This window comes from Magallana gigas, chromosome 5 (assembly GCF_963853765.1).
Source record: "Magallana gigas chromosome 5, xbMagGiga1.1, whole genome shotgun sequence".
Taxonomy (NCBI): Eukaryota; Metazoa; Mollusca; class Bivalvia; order Ostreida; family Ostreidae; genus Magallana; species Magallana gigas.
In genome coordinates, this window is record NC_088857.1 from 30,381,231 (window position 1) to 30,401,755 (window position 20,525).

General features: G+C 32.5%; 1 protein-coding gene across 4 annotated transcripts; it reads left to right on the plus strand.

Moving 5' to 3' along the window:
* Positions 1-479: 479 nt before the first annotated feature.
* LOC105347487 (solute carrier family 12 member 8) lies at positions 480-19,540 on the plus strand. 4 transcript variants are annotated; one of them, XM_011456599.4, is made up of 14 exons: positions 480-576; positions 7,673-7,932; positions 8,482-8,625; positions 9,655-9,846; positions 10,044-10,161; positions 10,331-10,444; positions 10,869-11,070; positions 11,713-11,800; positions 12,271-12,417; positions 12,589-13,093; positions 15,048-15,142; positions 15,576-15,693; positions 16,159-16,216; positions 16,346-19,540. In XM_011456599.4, the coding sequence occupies exons 2-14, from the start codon at positions 7,723-7,725 to the stop codon at positions 16,512-16,514; spliced, it is 2,160 nt and encodes a 719-aa protein (XP_011454901.1). In that variant the 5' UTR covers positions 480-576; positions 7,673-7,722; the 3' UTR covers positions 16,515-19,540. The 4 variants fall into 4 exon arrangements, with proteins under 4 accessions (XP_011454901.1, XP_011454902.1, XP_034323326.1 ...); XM_011456600.4 differs by lacking the exon at positions 480-576 and adding an exon at positions 4,379-4,511; XM_034467435.2 differs by lacking the exon at positions 480-576 and adding an exon at positions 6,896-7,273.
* The last annotated feature ends 985 nt before the right edge of the window (positions 19,541-20,525 follow it).

Consider the following 20,525-nt stretch of genomic DNA (forward strand, 5'->3'; position numbering starts at 1 on the left):
TGAGTGAAAAGAGATAATTTGTCAATGAAGATATCTTGGATATTTTCCATTTCATTGATTTCAACTGTACTTTTTTCACTGTGTATTTTAAAAAAAAAAATCATCAATAAGTGATGCAAGCAATAACTTGGGACAGACCATAAAATAGGAGCTGCGAATATATATACCAGCAAAAGGTTTTGTTTCTTATAGACATCAACATATTTTATTAAACCATAAAAAACTGATTGAATAATTTAATAGTTTTCAACTACATGCATGTAACAGGGAAATTAGAGGGGGCAGTGGTACAAAAATACATGTCATCAAAACAGAGCAATATTTCATATATTATATCGTAAATGTTTAAAGTTAATGCTTTAGGTGGTTGCAAGTTGGATAAAACTTTATTGGTTATCAAAATTGGCAGTTACACGGAGCCAGGCGCCGATGCAAAAACTCAGCGCAACTGTGTTTATTCTGCTCATATTGCGGCTACGCAACTTCTAACGTTATTGTTTTCGTTTGCTACACACACTTCCGTCTTCCGGTGGCAAAATCGATTTCCAATTTTTCTCTCAACTGAGACATCAAATGGTAAGAAACATTTTCTTACAAAAGGGTTTTAGATCTATTTATATAATTCTATCTGACAATTTGTCAAATTATAAGAGTGATACATCGTGTGGATTTTTGATACACGCATCCATTTTTTAAAGATTTTTTTAGCTTACAGGCGTAGGCTACACGATACTGTGGTATTTGTACATTGCTGTGAAAATTGTTTGTCCACGTTATTGTACGAAAATGGTGTAATAAAAAGACTTCTCTCGTTTTATTGTGCTGATATTTACAGCAGACAATAAAGAGCTGTGTACATATACTTACTTATAACTGCTTAAACAGTTAACAAAAAGAGGCATGGTCACGATTTTTGTAAAATTCTATTTTTCTATTTTTATTAGTCTACTTACAATGCTTTAGGAATACATTTGAAATGATCAAATAAAATTTGATAGTCTGTCGTGCAGTTAAAAGTATTAAAATACAGGGCTCACAGCTCTTTGTTATATAAACAAAGCTCTAGTACTGTTTTTGATTACATAGGTTTGAAATACCAGTAAAACATTGTTTTCAAGCTGATTTCTTTCTGTTCTAATTCGTTTTAAGCATAGATAAATAGTTTCTAGCATTTATCACATTCATTTTGGATCTTAAACTGGAATTTTTCCTAATACATTCAGAACATAAACAAAGGCTTTGTTTACATGACAATCACACGACAACTGACACACAAATTTTAGTGGACTATTAAAAATGCCTGCTGACCCATCAAAGTTTAAACAAGTTTAAAAACAATATATCACAAAAATCATAAAACTTGAAACTACCTATCATGCATTGCCATACATGTATATATTTGTAATGATGTTCAAATATGCAACATGGCCGGAATCTTGCAGCAGAGAAATCAATTGCAATTCATACGCCTGCAACACATGTTTTCTATTTCTTTAAGCTAACTTCAATCTGTCATGGAAGTCTTTATTCTGTTTTTCTCTTTGGTACATGTACCAGAATGGGTAACTTATGACTATGCCATATTTAGATCAGTGTATTTGCATTATTAATTCAATGTGAGACTTTGAGGTACGTGTCCTTATGAATGTATAAGTTTTGATTTTACCAGACTGAGTGATTGTGCTTAAATTTAAAAACTATAGGAAGGCATTATCAAGGCCGGGTCTAATTTGTTCTGCCCTAGATTTTGTAATGAAATTTTTTACATGAATTTCTACTAGGGATTTCTTTTTCTATTCTATATATTAAAGTTATTGCTAAAAGGCATCAAATGGTCAAATAAAAAAACCTTTTACCCCCTGGTTTGTTCCAGGGGTCTTATCAAAGTTGTTTTTTGTAAGCCCAAAATCCCAGTTTGTCAGATAATGGCTATTTTTTATTTGACAAAGACGAAAATGGTGATCTTTATAGTATTATTAAAACATTCAGATATATTTAAGTAATAAATAAATATATAACATTACATATTAAGGGTCATTGATATAAAATACATGGTTACTATTTTGAAATATATGAATTAAGCTATATTTAGGCGGGTAAGAAAACGTGACAGAGGGCTAGGCTTGCTGAACCCTCTTCACGTTTTCGACCTGAGCCCAAATATAGCTTATGCTTCAATCATTTATGTTTATTCCAAAATATAATATCAATTTTACGCATCAAACGAGCTATTTTCAACAAATTTCGCTGAATATCTGCAGTTGAAACTATCACGCCATAGCGTCAACAAACAAAAAGATGACGTCACAATACAAATGAAACGCTGCGTGAAAGCATGCGTACTCGTTCTGTACTCGTTAAACTCTGAAATCGAGCATCATTTTGACAGTTATATATACAATGTATGTTGATCAGTTTGATTCTGAAATAGTCGATCATTAAACCAAGGCAATGGAATGAAGATCAGGGACCCATTCTTTAAATACCAGTAGTATGTCTGAAAAACTGCAGAGTATTATAATTGAAGGTCAATACCATTATTGAAAAATTCAACCAACAACAACTACCATTATATAGAGAGTTAAAAGGGATCAAGTCACAGTTGATGACAAAGAAACAAGATTATGTAGGATCATATCCGCAAAGGAAAGTTGGGGCTCATGATAAAAAATGACATTCTTGTATTCAACCAAAGTTTTTAATTTTTTTTCCTCAATGTGGGGATTTTTTTTTGTCATTAGCCAGATATGTAAAGCTTAAGTTATTTTTTTTTCATTTAGAATGATATATTTCTTTTCAAGCCAAATCTTAATATGGTAATCTGTTTGATCTAGGTCAGGGTTACAGGGATTTATTGATTAATTATCAGCTGCACATTAGTATATACTTTTAGGGAATATATTTATACATTACCAGTAAATTAACAATGTGTTTTAGATGCATCTCCCTAGGTCTGGCTCCAATTTATTTAGCTTTACTATATAATGTATTTAATGTTTTTCATATCTGCAGAATGATATGAAATTCCACACATTAATGCAATAAAAATTATGAAAATACTCTGAACAATAAATAAATCAAGAGCAAAAATAGAGAGGGGAGGTCTTATCTTAATTAATCAATTTTTAAATTGTGTGTTTGATCATCATCACTATTCTGAATTAGGATCTTTACTATTTGATTGGTTTAAAAATTCAACTGCTTTTCTGAAATACAGTTAATACTGATTGCAGTTATATAAAATTTGGTTGAGATACCGGTAAATTAAATGTTTTTGGTTTTGTCTTTTTTTTGCTTTGACATTAATGATAGATTTTGTAAGATATATTCAGACTAACGATAAAACTGAATTGATTTTTTTTGGAATGATTATAGAATGCATGTGTTTCTATGTTGAACCTTAATTGAAAATCCATTTCACTGATCAGTATCGTGTAGCCATTGGTGACCATTAAGTTATAGTTGGCCTATGGATTTTCTGACATTCTCAGGATACAGAGTCTGTAGGAGTTGAATACGCCAGTATGGTTGCTACTTGTATTGATTCAAGTTACATTCCCGAGATTCAGCAGATTTATAAGGTGGTCAGTTCAAACTAAGCTGTTTTTCTTCCCATCCTAATAGAAATTAGCATAGTTATAAGAAGAAGGGGATTAAAAAATTGGATGGAAATTCAGAGGCTGAAAATTTGGGTCACACTGAAATAAAGTAAAACAGAAGCAAAAAAGCTAGAAAACTGAGAAATTGAGGTGTATAGATGATGTGTATTATATCTGATACTGTTATCTTAAATTAAATGGGACTGATTGAGTCTTGTTAATACCGGTATGTTGAATTTTGAATGTTTAACTGGTAAAAAAGAAAAACCTGCTGCAAAACAAAATATTTTTTCTTTAATGCAGGGACCTTTTTTTTATGTCTAAAGTATTAATAATGGTTAGAAAAAATAACATTTGTTAATATTGTCGAAATCAATTAGAAATGAACTAATCAAGAATCAAAGGAGGAAATCAAAAAGGTGTCAATGTAAGGATTTTTTTTAGCTTGAAACTTTATTTCTTTGCCTTATGCTTTGGATTTAAACTAAATGTGGAATGTATTGTATAAAAGACGGTTCTCAGGTACAATGAATGGTGTAAGAAAGTAAATATTAGGTTTTAATTTATATTGAAAGGGAAAGACATGACTGCTACTTTTAAAAATAGATTTAATAACTTTGTGAAGTTTGATTTTTGCCAGGTAACAGCTAGCTGATACTACTAAGAATGATCGAATGAGGTATATAGGTGTAGGTAGTAATGAATTACTGGTGAACCAGCCAGATCTCACTAATGGACATAGGGTATTGTTGTTGGGATATGTATGGTGTAAAGATCATGCTTGAGGAAAAAAATCTAATTCTCAATACATGAAATTCAGATAGACTTCAGATACAAGTGCTGTGTTTGGATGAAGTATATCTACATGTACAATGTACTTTCTGGATTCAGGATTGTCTTTAAAATGTATAGGTAAAGTATATGATATGAGCTGATAAATGTTGTAATGCTATTGATAATATTTAACTGATCATGAGTGCCATCAGCTGGATGTATAAACTTGTCATGGTGTATCGGGCTTCAGTGATTGTTCACGATACTGTAATTTCGTAGGGCTTACCAATGTGTCATACATAAATGTCAGAGAAATTAACTAGGAGCAAAACTGCAAATTTTATACAAATGATTACTTTAGATAAATCTGGATTACTGCATAAACATTCATTGATTTTTCTCTCCCCATATGATATATGCGTATACACATGTACCAAATGACATTATATATTGATTGCATGAATTGACGTATTAGTAATAGTAATGATTATTTACGCAGTTAATGCACTAAAATTTTATTTATTCTATAACATTTATTATTTCATATGATTTTATATTTAATGTATTTGCTTACATGGACTATTGGCAGCAAAATTTTTTTTTATAAAAGTGCAGCCTCTATTAAGGAGTAGTACGGAGGAGTTGTTAACAGCTCAAGTGATCGAGACCCTTATAAAGCTTTCATCAACGTTATCACTGCTTCTGGCTGGCCATGCATTGTGTCAGACTGTCAGCTGTAGTAGGATTTAGTAAAGGGTGTCTCCCTGTAATCAATACACTCGTATAGTTAACAACCTCTCCCATCACCAATAAGGTTTCATTCCATCACTACAAGGCTACAGTGTGTGGTTGGTATTGATAGAAAGATATGGGGGACAACTTACAAATGAAGACCACTGTTTTAATTATTAGTTATCAGTTTTATAAGGGCATAAGAAGACTGCATGTTAAAGCTTGAATTATGCAGAGTAAATTCATTTTTTTAGAAAAGCTAGACTCCAACAAAAATATTTCTCTACTTTGTTTAATATTTTCATGATTATATAACATATACTTATAATCAATTAATATAATTGGCAAGGGCTTAATGTGTAGTAAATTGCAATGTAAAGTGATGTAATTCACCTTTTTAGCAATAAAGCCCATAAATGTCTCTTCATTTCTGAATCTGAAGCAAAACTAGTAATTTTGTAACCGGGGTCTTCAATCACAACACTTACTTATTCAAGATAAGCAAATCTTAATGCAAAACCCCCCAACTTAAAAAAAAAAACCCATATTAACCCATAAATGTCTATTTTTTGTGCATTTCATTCCCTGCTTAGCACCCTTCAGTACTTTGGATACTTTGATTTTCTATAGCAGTTTCCTGAGGTTTTAAGCCTACACCATCAATGAACAGTGGGAACCAAGCTGTCCTCTTTTTTTTTTATTGCCCATGCATGCATGTGTATATATGTACATGTTCTTAATTTTTCTGTCATAGCCTATAGATATAGTATAGGTACATGTACAAATGTCTTTTATCTGAATAGAATGTTTTTCTCTTTAAAAAAATGCATTTAAATTGTTTTCATAATTATCAACACAGAGTTAAATCTCTCAGATCTGTAGAGCTATAGAATATCTATGAGCTGCATACAAATATTATCTTTTCATTTTTTTCTGTGTTGTGCTTTAAATAAAAAATTTGTTTTTCCAGCAGCTTAAGCCTATTAGTACTCTAATCTTTGGCGGTTATAAAGAATCAGAGAATTAGGAGGCCTTGCTTCGCTTGTTTTTAAGGTTTCGCACCTTGCTGGGATTATTTAGCACAGAGGAGGCTGAATCAACTTTTCTTTCATGTTTTCTTACTTTTGAATAGTTTATAGATGTTGTTTTTTTTCAAAGCTGTATATAACCGGTTGTTCCTCATACCCTAATATTCAAGTTCAGTTTGTATAGTTTGGTGTACTGAGTTGCAGTATCGGTAATGTTCAGAAAAACAAATATTTGAAAAGACTTTGAAAGATTTTCCTCAAAGGTATAGTAAGGATATCAAAATTATGCCCTTTGAATTAGAAGTTTCCCTCAATGATTTATTTATTAAGGTATATGCAAGATTGAGTTAAAAAATTACATGTATTTATCATTAATTGGTAGTGATTTTTGATGGGTTACAAGTACCGGTACATGTTAATATACTTATAATAAACAATATGTCAATTGTAACTTATAAAATTATTTAAGATTCTGATTTTAAATCAAATGATTCCAAAGAAATTATCAGACTTATTTTTTGGTTGGACAGGCACATAATGATCTCCTATTGATGAAATTAGCATTCACGCTGAATAATTTTCATATTTTACGCAATATGTTAAAGATTTTATAACAAGAATGCAAATATATATACATCTGTTACTTGATTTATGTCCTTTGTTGACACACACTGGGGACTTTCTACATGATTGTGTGACTACCATTCATTGGGTCAGTATATGGAAATCCCATATCTGCTCTCTGCAGTAGCTTTATAATCAAAATCCTCACGAATGTTCGACAACAACAAAATCAAAGAAACACAAATATGCCTGTCGCCAGGAGAATTTGTATTTCCTTTATCCTCACATTGAGTGCTGTCAACTGATACAGCGCGGCTTTTCACTGTAAACAGACCATCGACGGAATCGTTATTCTGGAGGAGGGAGATTTTGTTCTGATACCACTGCTTTATCATAATTCTCTGCAGATCTGCTGAAATTAGTTAAAGTATATACAGTGATGGCTGCTGATGAATTGGTGAAATGATTTTTGTTGCAGTGAAGAATTGATTGGTGATTCATTGAGTGAAAATAATTAAAACTACAGCTGATTGTGTATTAGGTTTATACTAGCTGTTTTTCAATCTTGGTTCTCTGGTAAGAATTGTTTTCAATATCCTCGAGGAAATGTCTTCTGTGATCTTGAAGAGAGAAGAAAAATGATTGTTTTATTATTTGCCTGTCAGCTCATGACCTTATCCCAATGCTGTGCAGTAGCAACTTTTATGTAGAGTTTGAATTTTCTGTGGTGTATTGCCTTTGCTTTGATAACAAGGCTGTGAGCAATCGGCTAAAAAACACACTGCTTGATTATTGCTTTGACATTTACGGCTTCTTGTATTCATTGCCCCTGCATTGTACTTGCAGAGTAATTATTCATTTTTTGTCTTGATTTTCATTACCCTGTGTAAGAATGAAATGAGCTATTTCCTGCGATACATCGTGCTTGCAGAATAGTTATTATTATGTTGTTTTGTTTTTCATTACCATGTTTAGTCTCAGAATGAAATGAGGATGCAGAGGAGAAAGGTCAAAGGTCAGCAACAATGTCAGGCTCCTCAGACAACGAGAACACATCACTGATGGCCGAACAAGCCAAGGCCAAGAAGAAGCAGCCGGACTGGAGCAGGTTTGGTCTGAGCCGGGAACCAGTCAAAGGCGAATCTGATTTGACCAGATCAGCCTCAGAAATCCAAGATGGCAGCTACCAGTCGTTGGAGGAGGGCAAACACAATGAACTCTACAGGGAGGATCAGGTATGGGGATTTATAAGGTTTTGTTAAAAATAAATTACTAAAATTGTTTGAAAAAAAATTGTTCAGCATTACAGGTTTGCACAAATTCACATGAAATAAAGGAGGGGGGGATGCAAAAATGATTGCATATACCTGAAGTATTACATGTACTGGTACATTCTTTTTTATTATTAATTTTTTCATGATATTAATTGAAGGGATATCGATATCCCAGGTCAACGAATTCCACAATATTTTAACTTATACATTTAAATCATATTGAAATATTTCGGAAAAAAAGTAAAAAATGAGTGGTTTTATTTTACGGAACTCTGAAATGTTTAAAATGACTTGTTGTTTTTATCTTCATTAACTATCAAATATATATAATATACCGGTATATGCAAGGAATTTGATAAACCAAAAAACCAAATTGGAAATATCAGGACTAAATATGCATTGGTTTATGAACCCACATACTCATTTTTTTTGTTTTTGAAGAATAAAAAGATTATTGACAAAGTAATCATTATCGATTTGAACATTATGAAGAATATCTTTTATTTTCAGAATTTGTCCTCCCACAAGCCCTGGTACAAAGCTAATTTCTTTATCTCGGAGCCAGTCTTGTTTGGAACATGGGACGGGGTCTTCACTTCCTGTCTCATCAATATCTTGGGAGTCGTCATTTTCCTTCGAATGGGATGGATTGTCGTAAGTTTCAGTGGTTTGTTTTTCAAAATGTTTTCGCTAACAACAGAGACAAAGTTTGCAATATACTGTGGTTTCATCAATATTTGCTGAATACCAATTTTCCTGGATTTCGTTGTTCAGTTTATCCATGAAATTAAATGTTCATAGAAGTGAAATTTCTATTATCAATTTGTATTGATGGGGTCATGTGCCACGAATTTTCAATTTATCCACGAAAATTGATACCCTTGAATATTAATGAAACCACATTAGTGAATTGCGCTGTTCCTTTATGGTATGCTATGGTTGTACATGCAGCTGTATACGTTTGGTTTAAATATCTTTTGTTGCCATAACCAACATAATTTACATACAGGCCAGGTAACTGGTATTTTCTCCCCCAGCATTTTTGCCCACTGACATTGAGAAAAAATAAAATGAGGGCAATAGTTTCCCTATATTCATTACTTTGGTCTGTATTTAGAGCCATTTTATTAACAAGAGCTTGGACTTTGGGCAATACGTGTCAAACTCCTTTCAGATGAAGGTGGGGTCTACTCATCGTTAAATTGGCAACAGTCATTGGCTAATAGATATGAATACAATAAATGCAAATACACTAATGTTTAACTTAATCAAAGGCTGTATATTTCAGTTGAAACAGCATTTATTTCACACAATAGAATACACCTCTAACTTTTCAATTTTGACAGTCTATGAATATTGATGAGAATTTATTTGAATCATAAAGAAATACTCAAAGTTTTGACAACTTGTTTTTATGATCAAAGTAGATAGTTACATCTCACGTAATGTCCGATCTCTTGTTGAATGGCTCTATGTGATAAAATTTCATTAAAAGCAATTGTAATGGCAAAGTTTTGATTAAAATTCCCTTAATTAAAGTCAATGATATTGAGACAAAGTGGGAAAAAGTTTTAATTGGTACAATATTCATTGTACCAATTGTCTCTAAGTTGAAAGGTATAGTGTTGAAAACAAAGCTAAAATGATACAATATTCATGGTAGCATGGTATTTGTTTGTTCAGGGGAATGCTGGTATTCTGTTGACGATCCTGATGATCTTTGTGACTGTGTTCCTGGTGCTGATCGTGGCACTGAGTGCTATAGGAGTGTGTGAGCGCTGTAAGATGGAGGGTGGCGGCGTCTACTTCCTGGTCGCCCACGTCCTGGGGGGAAGGATCGGGGGGTGCATCGGAATCCTCTACTGCTTTGCACAAGTAAGCTAGTCCTGATAACTTCATGATATATCATTTATGAATGTTGTTATGGGAATCATAGTTTCTATTATGCACTTTCATCAATTTATGAATTTTCGAGGTCAAATTTATTTCTAGTAGACACATGTATTTTTTGTTGAGATCACTTTAAGAGCACCTTTTCCTGTAAACCAAAATTTATTTGTCTTGTTTTACAGTCTGTCAGCTGTTCGCTCTCTGTGATGGGGTTCGGAGAGTCCATCATGAGGCTGATGAATGAAGACAATCCCTGGATCGCTAGAGGTGTAGCCATAGCCCTGGTGCTGCTTCTTCTTGGTGAGCGTTACTGAGCTAATTTAAGAGTGATTGCCTTTCAACCCTATAAAAAAGATGTACAGAGTAACACAAGTTCCTTACAGACAATGCTTAAGATGTACCTAGTAATACAGTATATTGCAGACAATGCCTATTGCTTTACTAAGAGTTGATTGATTTCTGTTTGTAGGCATTAATGTAGCAGGAGTGAAATGGGTGATCCGGCTCCAGCTCATCCTGTTGTTCGCCTTGTTCTTCTCTGCCATGGATTTGATTGTCGGATCCTTTGTTCATACAGATATAGGTAGGTTGGGGAATTATAACATACCAAAAATGGGTGCTAATATGGTATACAAGTCCATCACCATTTTTTCCCTTTTGGAGATGAGCTAGGCCATGATGCTTTTTGCTTTAATTACCGTATCTGGTCTAAACAGTATATTATGATCCATCAGCCTGCTGTTGACAATATCCATACACAGAATGGTCATATGACAAGAGGATGACCACTTTTGATTATTAGGTTAAAAGGTCATCAGATTTTTGTCAAATATATAAACTACCAAATATCTGGGGAATGGGTTTACATAATGTATTTATATGTTTTAAAGCATTTTAATGATATTTTTTTTTACTCTTGTTGACTTCAAACTGACTGCTTAAATATGTCTCAAAATTTATTTTTGCAATTAGTATTTCTAACATCCCTTTGTGTATATTCTTTTCAGAGCATGGAGTCATGGGGTATTCAGAGTTCAATCTACGTAACAATTCCAATCCAGACTTCCTGCCAGGAGAGAACTTCTTTAGCATGATGGGATTGTTTTTCTCCACAGTCACAGGGATTTTAGCCGGGATCAACATGAGTGGGGATCTTAAGGATCCTTTCAACAACATTCCCCAAGGAACCTTGGCTGCTCTCGGTGTATCGTAAGTTTTGATGGCTGTTATTGTTTTCTTTGCTTATGAAGAGAATTGGTACCTTATTTTCAGTTTTTGATTTAAGCAAATGAATATGAAATTCATACCACCCTACACTACATCTGAATGATATTCAATTCAAATTTTGAAAACCTTGCAAACTCTCAAAGGGTGTTTATATTGATGTCACATTATATTTCATAATTTGATCAATATTTCGAAGTATTGGAGTAAAAATTCCTTATTTGGCTGCGTGATGAGGATGAGGAATTTTCAGGAGACATTTCAATTAGACTTATACTTTATATCACAATGATTATGAATTCATAGCTTTTTTTTCTTATTGAATTTATTTATTCATTTTGAATTTTTGCTGAGATTTCACTTAGATCTCCTTGATATTTATTGTACCCATAAAGTATTGAAAATACTTTGTTAAAATGGTTATACACGTAGTAGATTTGTTGACTCTGAATTTTTTAACTTTTTTTTTTCTTCAAATTTTCAATACCAAGTATAAATTTAAATAAATGTTCAATTGATTTAAAACTATTGGAAAAAACAAACTTCCCAAATCTTGCTAAGCCAATATGATGATGTTACATCAGTTGTGACTACTTTTTGATTGATTTTCCTTTGTTTTTGTGACAGCACTATTCTGTATGTGTCCTTCACCTTAGTTCTCGGTGCCACATGTGTACGTGTCTACCTCATTGACGACGTGATGATCGCAGAAAAGGTAAGTGCCATCTCACACAACACAGCATTATTAGGAATAAGGCACAAAACAAGAACATAGGATTACAGATTTTTGTAGTAAATATAGAGGGTTCCTTTTATTTATGTATTTGAGTAGTAGTTCATTTGATATTTTTTGGGGTAATCTGGGGTATTTTGATGAAAACTCAACTTTGTTTTATATGTTTCACCTAATATAGCAATGCCCAAGAAACTGAAACTGAATTTTAATTTCATGTTTTAGGCATCATTGAAAAAATTGGCATTTTTAATATAATAATCTGATGCATTTGTTTTGCTTTCTATCAGATATAATTAAATATTAAATATTGATTTCATGTAAATGATGTATGCTTGTTTAATTATGAAGGCTCAGATTTCAATAATGTTGTCTTTAGCAGGAACCCTGTGCTTGACATTTTTATGAGTTGCATAATATTGCTGACTTCTGTATGGTACTTTGTTTTGTAGGTCTCTATAGCGGGTGTGCTATGGCTGGCTGGTCTCTATATATCCTCGGTGTCCTCCTGTATGGGCAGTCTGTATGGACCCCCTAGGATTCTCCAGTCAATAGCCAATGAGAATGTGATGCCCATAATAAGGGTATTAGGTCAAGGGGTCAGTATCAATTTATACCCCAAAAGTTGCTTGATCCACATGTAAAGAATTTGTTTTTGGGTTTGTTTTTTTTTTTTGAAATCAAAATTTATAAGAGATATTGAAACTAAGTGTCATGTAGCAATCAATAACTTCAAAATCAATTTCATTGGTTTTATTTTCTGTTTCCAGAGAGGACCTAACAAAGTTCCAATTTACGCTTTAATTTTGATAACTCTAGTCACTCTTCTATTTATTTTCGTGGGGGACGTGAACTCCCTTGCCCCAATCGTCACCACATCATTCATGATGACCTACGCAGCCATAGACTACGCTTACTTTGCACTTGCCATGTCATATGACAGACGTCACGAGAAAGAACTTAAGTACGGACCAATGAACAAGAAGATGAATTCTTCTTCGGGGGAAATGGGAAATGGCTGTCTAGGTTACGGGACCTGCTCCACCCAGACCCGACCAAAAGATTCCTTCGAGAAACTGGCCACTGACCTAGATAGCTTGTTCCCAGAGAGGATGACGCAGAGGGGGCAGCACCACCTAGCCAGACAAAATGGTAGCGCCGCCAGTACCCCGGAGGCCGACTTTGATGCCACGAAGCGACGGATATCTGTAGAGGGCACCACTGATCAGAACGATAAGTCAACGCTTCTACCAGAAAAAACTACAGTAGGAGCTGGTGAGTTATATCAAATCTTTATACATCAACAATATCTTAAAAGATAAAACCAAATATATAAAAATACATAACCCGCGTTAGCGGGTTATGTATTTTTCCTGCAATGATCGCTACCTTCATAACCCACATGAATCATCAAAGAAAGCATTTTATTGTTAATATTAACATCTTTCTTTAACCAATTAATAAATTGATTATGAAAAGTTAGTAAAATTCACTAAATTACTGTTAATGTACATTAGTACGTTAGCTAATAGAAACAGCCAAATTGTCTCTCATGAGACTTTGAGTCTGGCATCATCATGATTATTTCGTGCAGTCCGTGAGTTTACTTAGGTCGCTGTAGATTCAGACCAATCGATAAATAGGGCGTGTCAAGTTCAGTCCTGTCACTTTCAGCTACCAATCGATAAATGGGGTGTGTAAATTTCAGTTTGGCTGTTTCTATAGAGCTATGAATTGACTATATTTTTCTGTAAGAAAAAGAGGAAATTATACATGGTAGATGTAAATATAGCAGTATATTTTTTTACCCCCACTCCGAAGGAAGTCTGTCCGTCCGCAACAAAAATTCCTGTCGCATTTATCTCAGCAACTATTTATCGCAGATGCTTGAAATTTTTACACAGTGTTTGTTAAGGCATGCCATATCGTGGGATATATTTTTGTACCAATCAGACACCAACTTCCTGTTAAATGACGACTTTGCTTATTTTTTAACCAAAATTTTCAAACAAATTTTCCTCAAAGATTTCTCAGCAACTATTTATGGCAGATGCTTGAAATTTTTACACAATATTTGTATAGGCATGCCATATCGTTGGATATATTTTTGTACCAATCAGACATCAACTTCCTGTTAAATGACGACTTTGTTTATTTTAGCCAAAATTTTCAAACAAATTTTCCTCAAAGATTTCTCAGCAGCTATTTATCGCAGATGCTTGAAATTTTAACACACTATTTTTTTTGGCATGCCATATTGTGGGATATATTTTTGTATCAATCGGACGTCAACTTCCTGTTAAATGTCGACTTTGCTTATTTTGCATATTCACATCAGAGCGGGGGTATCACTAGTGAGCATTGACTTATTTTTTAGCCAAAATTTTCAAACAAATTTTTGTCAAAGATTTCTCAGCAACTATTTATCGCAGATGCTTGAAATTTTTACACAATATTTGTATAGTTTTTAGCCAAAATTTTCAAACAAATTTTCGTCAAAGATTTCTCAGCAGCTATTTATCGCAGATGCTTGAAATTTTTACACAGTGTTTGTTAAGGCATGCCATATCGTGGGATATATTTTGTACCAATCGGATGTCAACTTCCTGTTAAATGAGTACTTTGTTTATTTTAGCCAAAATTTTCAAACAAATTTCCCTCAAAGATTTCTCAGCAGCTATTTATCGCAGATGCTTGAAATTTTAACACACTATTTGTTTAGGCATGCCATACTGTGGGATATATTTCTGTACCAATCGGATGCCAGCTTTCTGTTAAATGTCGACTTTGCTTATTTTGCATATTCACATCAGAGCGGGGGTATCACTAGTGAGCATTGGCTCACAGATATCTTGTTTATCTCAGTGAAAATTGTTGTAAAATGACTTTCATTTGTGTACAATAAATTTTCACTACTTTTACATATATATTTCTTGCTGTGAATCAGTTCTTTAATTTGACTCAGTATTTGAATAACATTAGCAAAATAGGCTCAGTTATGAAATGAGTCACAGTGAACCAGTTTATCCCTGGTAATTGCAAAATGATATTCACCTCAATGAAAATTGATAAATAAAATGTACTCTTCTTTCATCAATTTTCATTTGAAAAAGTTTATTGGCTACAAATTTAAAAATCTTTGAAACTGTTGTTTTTATGTAATCCATGAAAATTGATGTCGCTGTATATTATTGAAACTGCTGACCATGTAGTTTGTTTGTGTTGACAGAGGAGGAGGAGAAGAAGCCGCTGAGTGATGAGATCATCAAACAGCCAACGTCCTGGTACTCCTTCCTCTGTAACAGGTGGCTCTCACTGATCGGGGTACGTCCTCACATACTGATATACCATGTACTGTAGACATTAAATTGAATATTGATTCATGTTTTTCCAGATACTGTAAATTCCTAATTAAACGTGAGGAATTAATATCTGCGTAAAATTGTGAGAAGCCAGTCTCGCGAATTTTAAAATCTTGTTTTTATTTTTGAACATATGTCAACTACATGAAACTATGATAAAATTTTGACATTCGTGATTTTATGTTCTCGCAATTTGAAGGAAAACCGTTGAATCGCGGAATTAAGTACTTGCATAAATAAAGAATCTACAGTAGTCCATTAAAAGATGAAAATTTTATTGCTGAGATAATTTTAAATTTAGAAAAAATAATGTACTAATTTCCATGCTGCCTAAATTTCACTGAGTATTCTTCTACATTAAAGAAAATCTAAGCTATTTTCCTTTGAATTGACAGACCATTGTGTGTATCGTCATCATGTTCTCAGTGCAGTGGGCTTACGCTCTGGGAGAAGTGACCGCTGTGTTAATTATCTACATCTACATTGGACAAGCCAGTCCGGGCTACTTTCCAGGTATAAAATCCTCTCATTTCTGTCCATCTGGTCTAACTACCATTCATCTTTCCATTTCATCACAATCTACACATCTTTAGGTCCCTCCAACTCTACATCTCATCTGTCCTTCTCTATCATCACATGTTTTAATCATTTTTGTATAATTATGTAAATCCCTTTTTGAAAGTTCAGCCAGCTCGTTAGAAAAAAATTCATATGCCAACACAAGTCATATGAGAAATCTTACCGTATATATAATCAGTGGCGTTGGAAGCAAATTGAAAGTAAGGGGGCTAGACTTATCAGAAATCTTGACAAGCCAAACAAAAAAATAGTTTATGGTTATGTCTAACTTTGCAAAAAGTTCCGACGCCAGTGATATGTTATGATGTTCATTTCTGCATTTTGATAAAATTTTACACTGTTGAAATTCCATAAACAGAATGTAAATGTTTATTTCTTGCTAATATGAATCTTTTGCAGGCATTGCTGATTTCAACATGTATGACTGGATCAAAGGAGGAATCAAGCGGTGTTGCAGGTATAACCACCAAATCATTTACTCAGATAATTTGATTATTAAATTCAAATTGACTTCTGCATGTGCAGTTTCTGCGATATTTTAATTTTTCCCAGTTATCAATGACATTTTGGTTTATTTTTTGCACAGAGGTGGGAAGAATGTTCAGGAAGAAATCATTGTTGCCCCGGCAACCCCAGCCATGAACCTAATGGCCGCTCAACTGACAGACGATAATGAAGACTTTGCCAACAGAGGGCGCTATCACCAATCAGAAATAGTTAGGGGAGAGAACTTTGATGATTATGATAGCAACTGATGGAACAAACCATTTTTAAGCACTATTCCAAATACTTGTAGCCTGTAAAACTAGTCCTCAGAATTCTTGTTCCACTTCTTAAAATTTTCTCACCTTTCCACTGTTTTTAATTTAACTAATAAGTAGTACAATGAATCATTAACCGTTTTATGAATGAATATTGAGGCACACAGGGTTTTAAGTGTGATGTATTAACCTTGTCTATAAAATCCTTGTCAATTGTGTTAAATAATTGAGTTGGATTAATTTCCTTTCTGACTGCAAATAATTATCTTATAAACATTATTATTATTTATTGTGCACTCTATTTATTTTCTCTGTCGAAAACTTTCCCCTTGTAATCAGTGTTATAGATATTTATAATAATTTTCATGTTTAGTACAAAATGTGCAATAATGACAATATATAACCATTAAAAAAAAGATATTATATTTCATGCTGCTTTAGATGGTGCATTCATTACTAGAATATGTTGAGGGAAAACTATAAAGTTGCACTATACATTCATTCAACTTTAAATCATTTTGTCAGTAGACTCACTGCTTTGTTACGAACAACCAGTCACAAACACTGTTGGCTTGTGACATCTTAAATTTTTCTACATTCCATTTTTCAACTTGTTAAATGTACATATACTCTATGTGCTTCCTTTGTATGATTTCTTGCCAGATTCAAAATTTCTTTCTTAATTATTTATTCTTGTTTTATTAGAAGAAAATTCGTTTGTGAAAGGTTCTTAATATATATTCCATAATCATCAGGAGTCGGAATGGTTTACATTTTGGTATAATATAAAATGAAGATTTTCTCATTGAACGAGATGTATGTACTTCGCAATGCATGATGGGTTTTTTATCTATTTTTATCGCAGTGGCTCACAGAAAACATACATTTTAACCAAAGATTGTACCGGTAGTTCTTTTGGTGTAGATATAACATTTTCTCCCATGATTCAGCAATGAACATTCAATTGTCATAGTCCCATACTTTCACAAAAGAGAATTCCATATTATAAAAGATTTGTTATATTTATGTGATATTGTTTACATGGTATTTTAACTTGTCAGAGTTGTTATTCTTAGATGGTTATTTTTTGTTTCCTTGAATGTTGTTTATTTACTGTACATGGATGTGTCAGGGTTTTTTTTTTATGTTACATGCAAAACCCAAGTTTTTTTTTTCTCTCTTTCTCTCTGAATTCCTTTCAACTGAATAGGATATAGGTAATTACATTGATATTGTGATGTATGTTATCAAGCATTAATGATTACTGCATTTATAATCTCAGGCATTTAGTTCAAAATCATGTTATTAACACATCAAACAAGTAGATTGTCATTTCAGGTTCTTGTAAAAATCGACGCATTTATTGATCTCCATTCTTGAATCTCATATTATACACTTTTAGCTTTTGATCAAAGAATTTGAATTAAAAAACTGAAGGATTTTTTCATACAAAAAATCTGTTTATATGTAGTACATGTATTACTTGTTTGTTAGAGTAAAATATGTTTTATTAATATTTTTCTTTGTTTACTGGTACAGTATTTATTTCTGAATTATTTTGATTAATGGTTGATAGAAAGATTACCAGTACATGAATATATCTTTTTCTCTTTTTTGGTTGTGACATGGTACATAATATATTTATTCATTCATAGAATTAGTGATACATTGAATTAATAATGGTATATTAATAACCCTTTCTTATACTGTCAAGTACATACAGTTTATAATTAAAGCAAGGTTGTCAGTCTTTTTTTTACATTCCAGAGTTTTTTGTTTTAGGGACAGTTTTTGATTTTTATTTTTGTTTTGCTCTATCTTTCATGTTTACTTTTTTACACTGTAGATGAAGATAGGCAGTTATTGATACATGTGCAATTCACATACATTCGTAAGTTTGAGCTGATGATCATTTCATAAACCGTGTAAATTAAAGTTAAATTTAAACAATATATTTCAAGATGAGACTGATATTTTTTTTTTTTTACAATAACCAAGGATATTATATAATGGGGTTACAATACATAAACGTGCAGTTGTAAGGACTTTTAAATTTCATCCTTATTTGGGAACAAATTTTCATGGTCTTAGTTTTGGAATTCATTAAAAAAATTAAAATATTTATTGGATAAGAAATATGCCAACATTTTTTGTTGGTAATTAAGTTTAATTTGAGAATTTTTCTAAAGCCATTGATGTTCATAAATGTTATTACTCTTTTGTTTAGGCATTGTTTCCAAAAAAATTGATAAATGAATAGCTACGAATAAAATGATCATAAACAAACTAAATCTATGGTACATAAACATGTACATATGCATCAACACTCCCAATGAAATTATTAGATCATGCACTGGTACATGTACTTTAATGGATTTTTTTAGACTAGGTATTAACTGTTAATAAAATTTATGGAACAGGTTTAAATATTTATGAATTTTTTGGAACAAATGTTAATACATGTATTACTGAGATTTTTGGAACAGCTATTACATTTTAAACAAAATTTATGTATTAGATATTAATATTAAAAGAGCTGGATGGCTGTGGCCATTTTGATACATGTACTATTTTGGTTTCCTTATAATAAGAAGGAGAACTGTATATAAATACATGTGTATGGTAAAAAAAAAATGTACAAAATTCAAAGCTAGAATATATGAATTTTATTTTTATTGAATAAGAGTTTATATATTTGAAAAATCCTTTTGAATTCAAGAAAATCTGGTGGCTAATTTTTTTGACGACCCTGCAGTCTCCTTTATGAAACTTTATTTGGAACAGGTAGTTGTACAGTACGTGGCATATGTCTTCGCTTACTGACCTTAAAATGTTGTTAGATGATTTTTCCAATCACTGGTTGGTTCTCTCCTCGCGGTGTTCATTTTAGACATTATGGAATACATGTACTGGGTAAAATGTTGTATAGTCTATGTGGTGTATGACCTCTTCTAAGGCCAATTTGGTTTTAAGAATTGTTCATGTTGAATATAGTGAATAAAATGTTGATTTTAACTGTTTTCTTGTCTTTGTTTTTCATTTATTTTATAGCTTAAGTACATTCTATTGTTGGTTAAGTTGGAAACTCAATATAGCTTCAGTCTGTTTCTATATTCATTTAAGCAAAATTTAACTTGTTTTTAGCTCGCCTGAGCCAAAGGCTCAAATGAGCTAAATTGTTGTCTCAATCATCATTGGCATCATTGTAAACTTTTCACATTTTTATCATCTCTAGAACCACTGGACCAATCAACCAAACTTGGCACAAAGAATCCTACAGAGATGGTCTTTCAAATTAAGTCAAACTAAGGGTTGTTTTCATTTCAAAGGGGAGATAATAAGAAAACAGGGTTGGATGTTTTAAAAATCTTCTTACACAGAACCACCCAGCTAATTTCAAATAAACTTGGCACAAAGCATTCTTGGCAGAAGGGCTTTCAAGTTTGTTCTTATGAAGGACCATTTATCCTTCAAAGGGAAGTAAAGATAATTAACTGAAGAAAGAGTGAAGATTTGGTGAGAAAATTTTAAAATCTTCTCCCTATAGAACCAAAAAGCCTTTTCAATCTATAACATAGCTTTCTAATTTATGGTAAATCATGACCCAGGGGGTCAGGAAGGGACCATAACAGGTCCAATGTTAATAAAAGAATTAAGTAAAAAAACAACACTTAAATAATTCTTCATAGGAATAGAAAGGATATTATTTGGGAAAATTAGAATAGAATAAATAAGCTATAGTAAATACATGCATTAAATTCAATCTTGTTTCTAAAAAATTAATAATTAAGCTGATATAATTGGCATGACTGATCTTAAATCTGATTATTGCATAAAGTGTCAATTTGAAGCAAAATGTGCAAATGAATGATGCTTAACTTTTACAAAAGAAATGCAGTACAATTTATTGACAATCAAATATATCAGGAAATAATTCAGTATCTATATGTATAATGTTTCAGGGGTTTAATTTAAATTATCATGTAACTGAATTTTGACAAACAG

Coding starts and splice junctions, on each gene's coding strand:
- LOC105347487 (XM_011456599.4), top strand. CDS start 7,723: ATGTCAGGCTCCTCAGACAACGAGAACACATCACTGATGGCCGAACAA. Junction 7,933..8,481: donor AACTCTACAGGGAGGATCAG/GTATGGGGATTT, acceptor TTTTATTTTCAG/AATTTGTCCTCCCACAAGCC. Junction 16,217..16,345: donor GGAATCAAGCGGTGTTGCAG/GTATAACCACCA, acceptor TTTTTTGCACAG/AGGTGGGAAGAATGTTCAGG.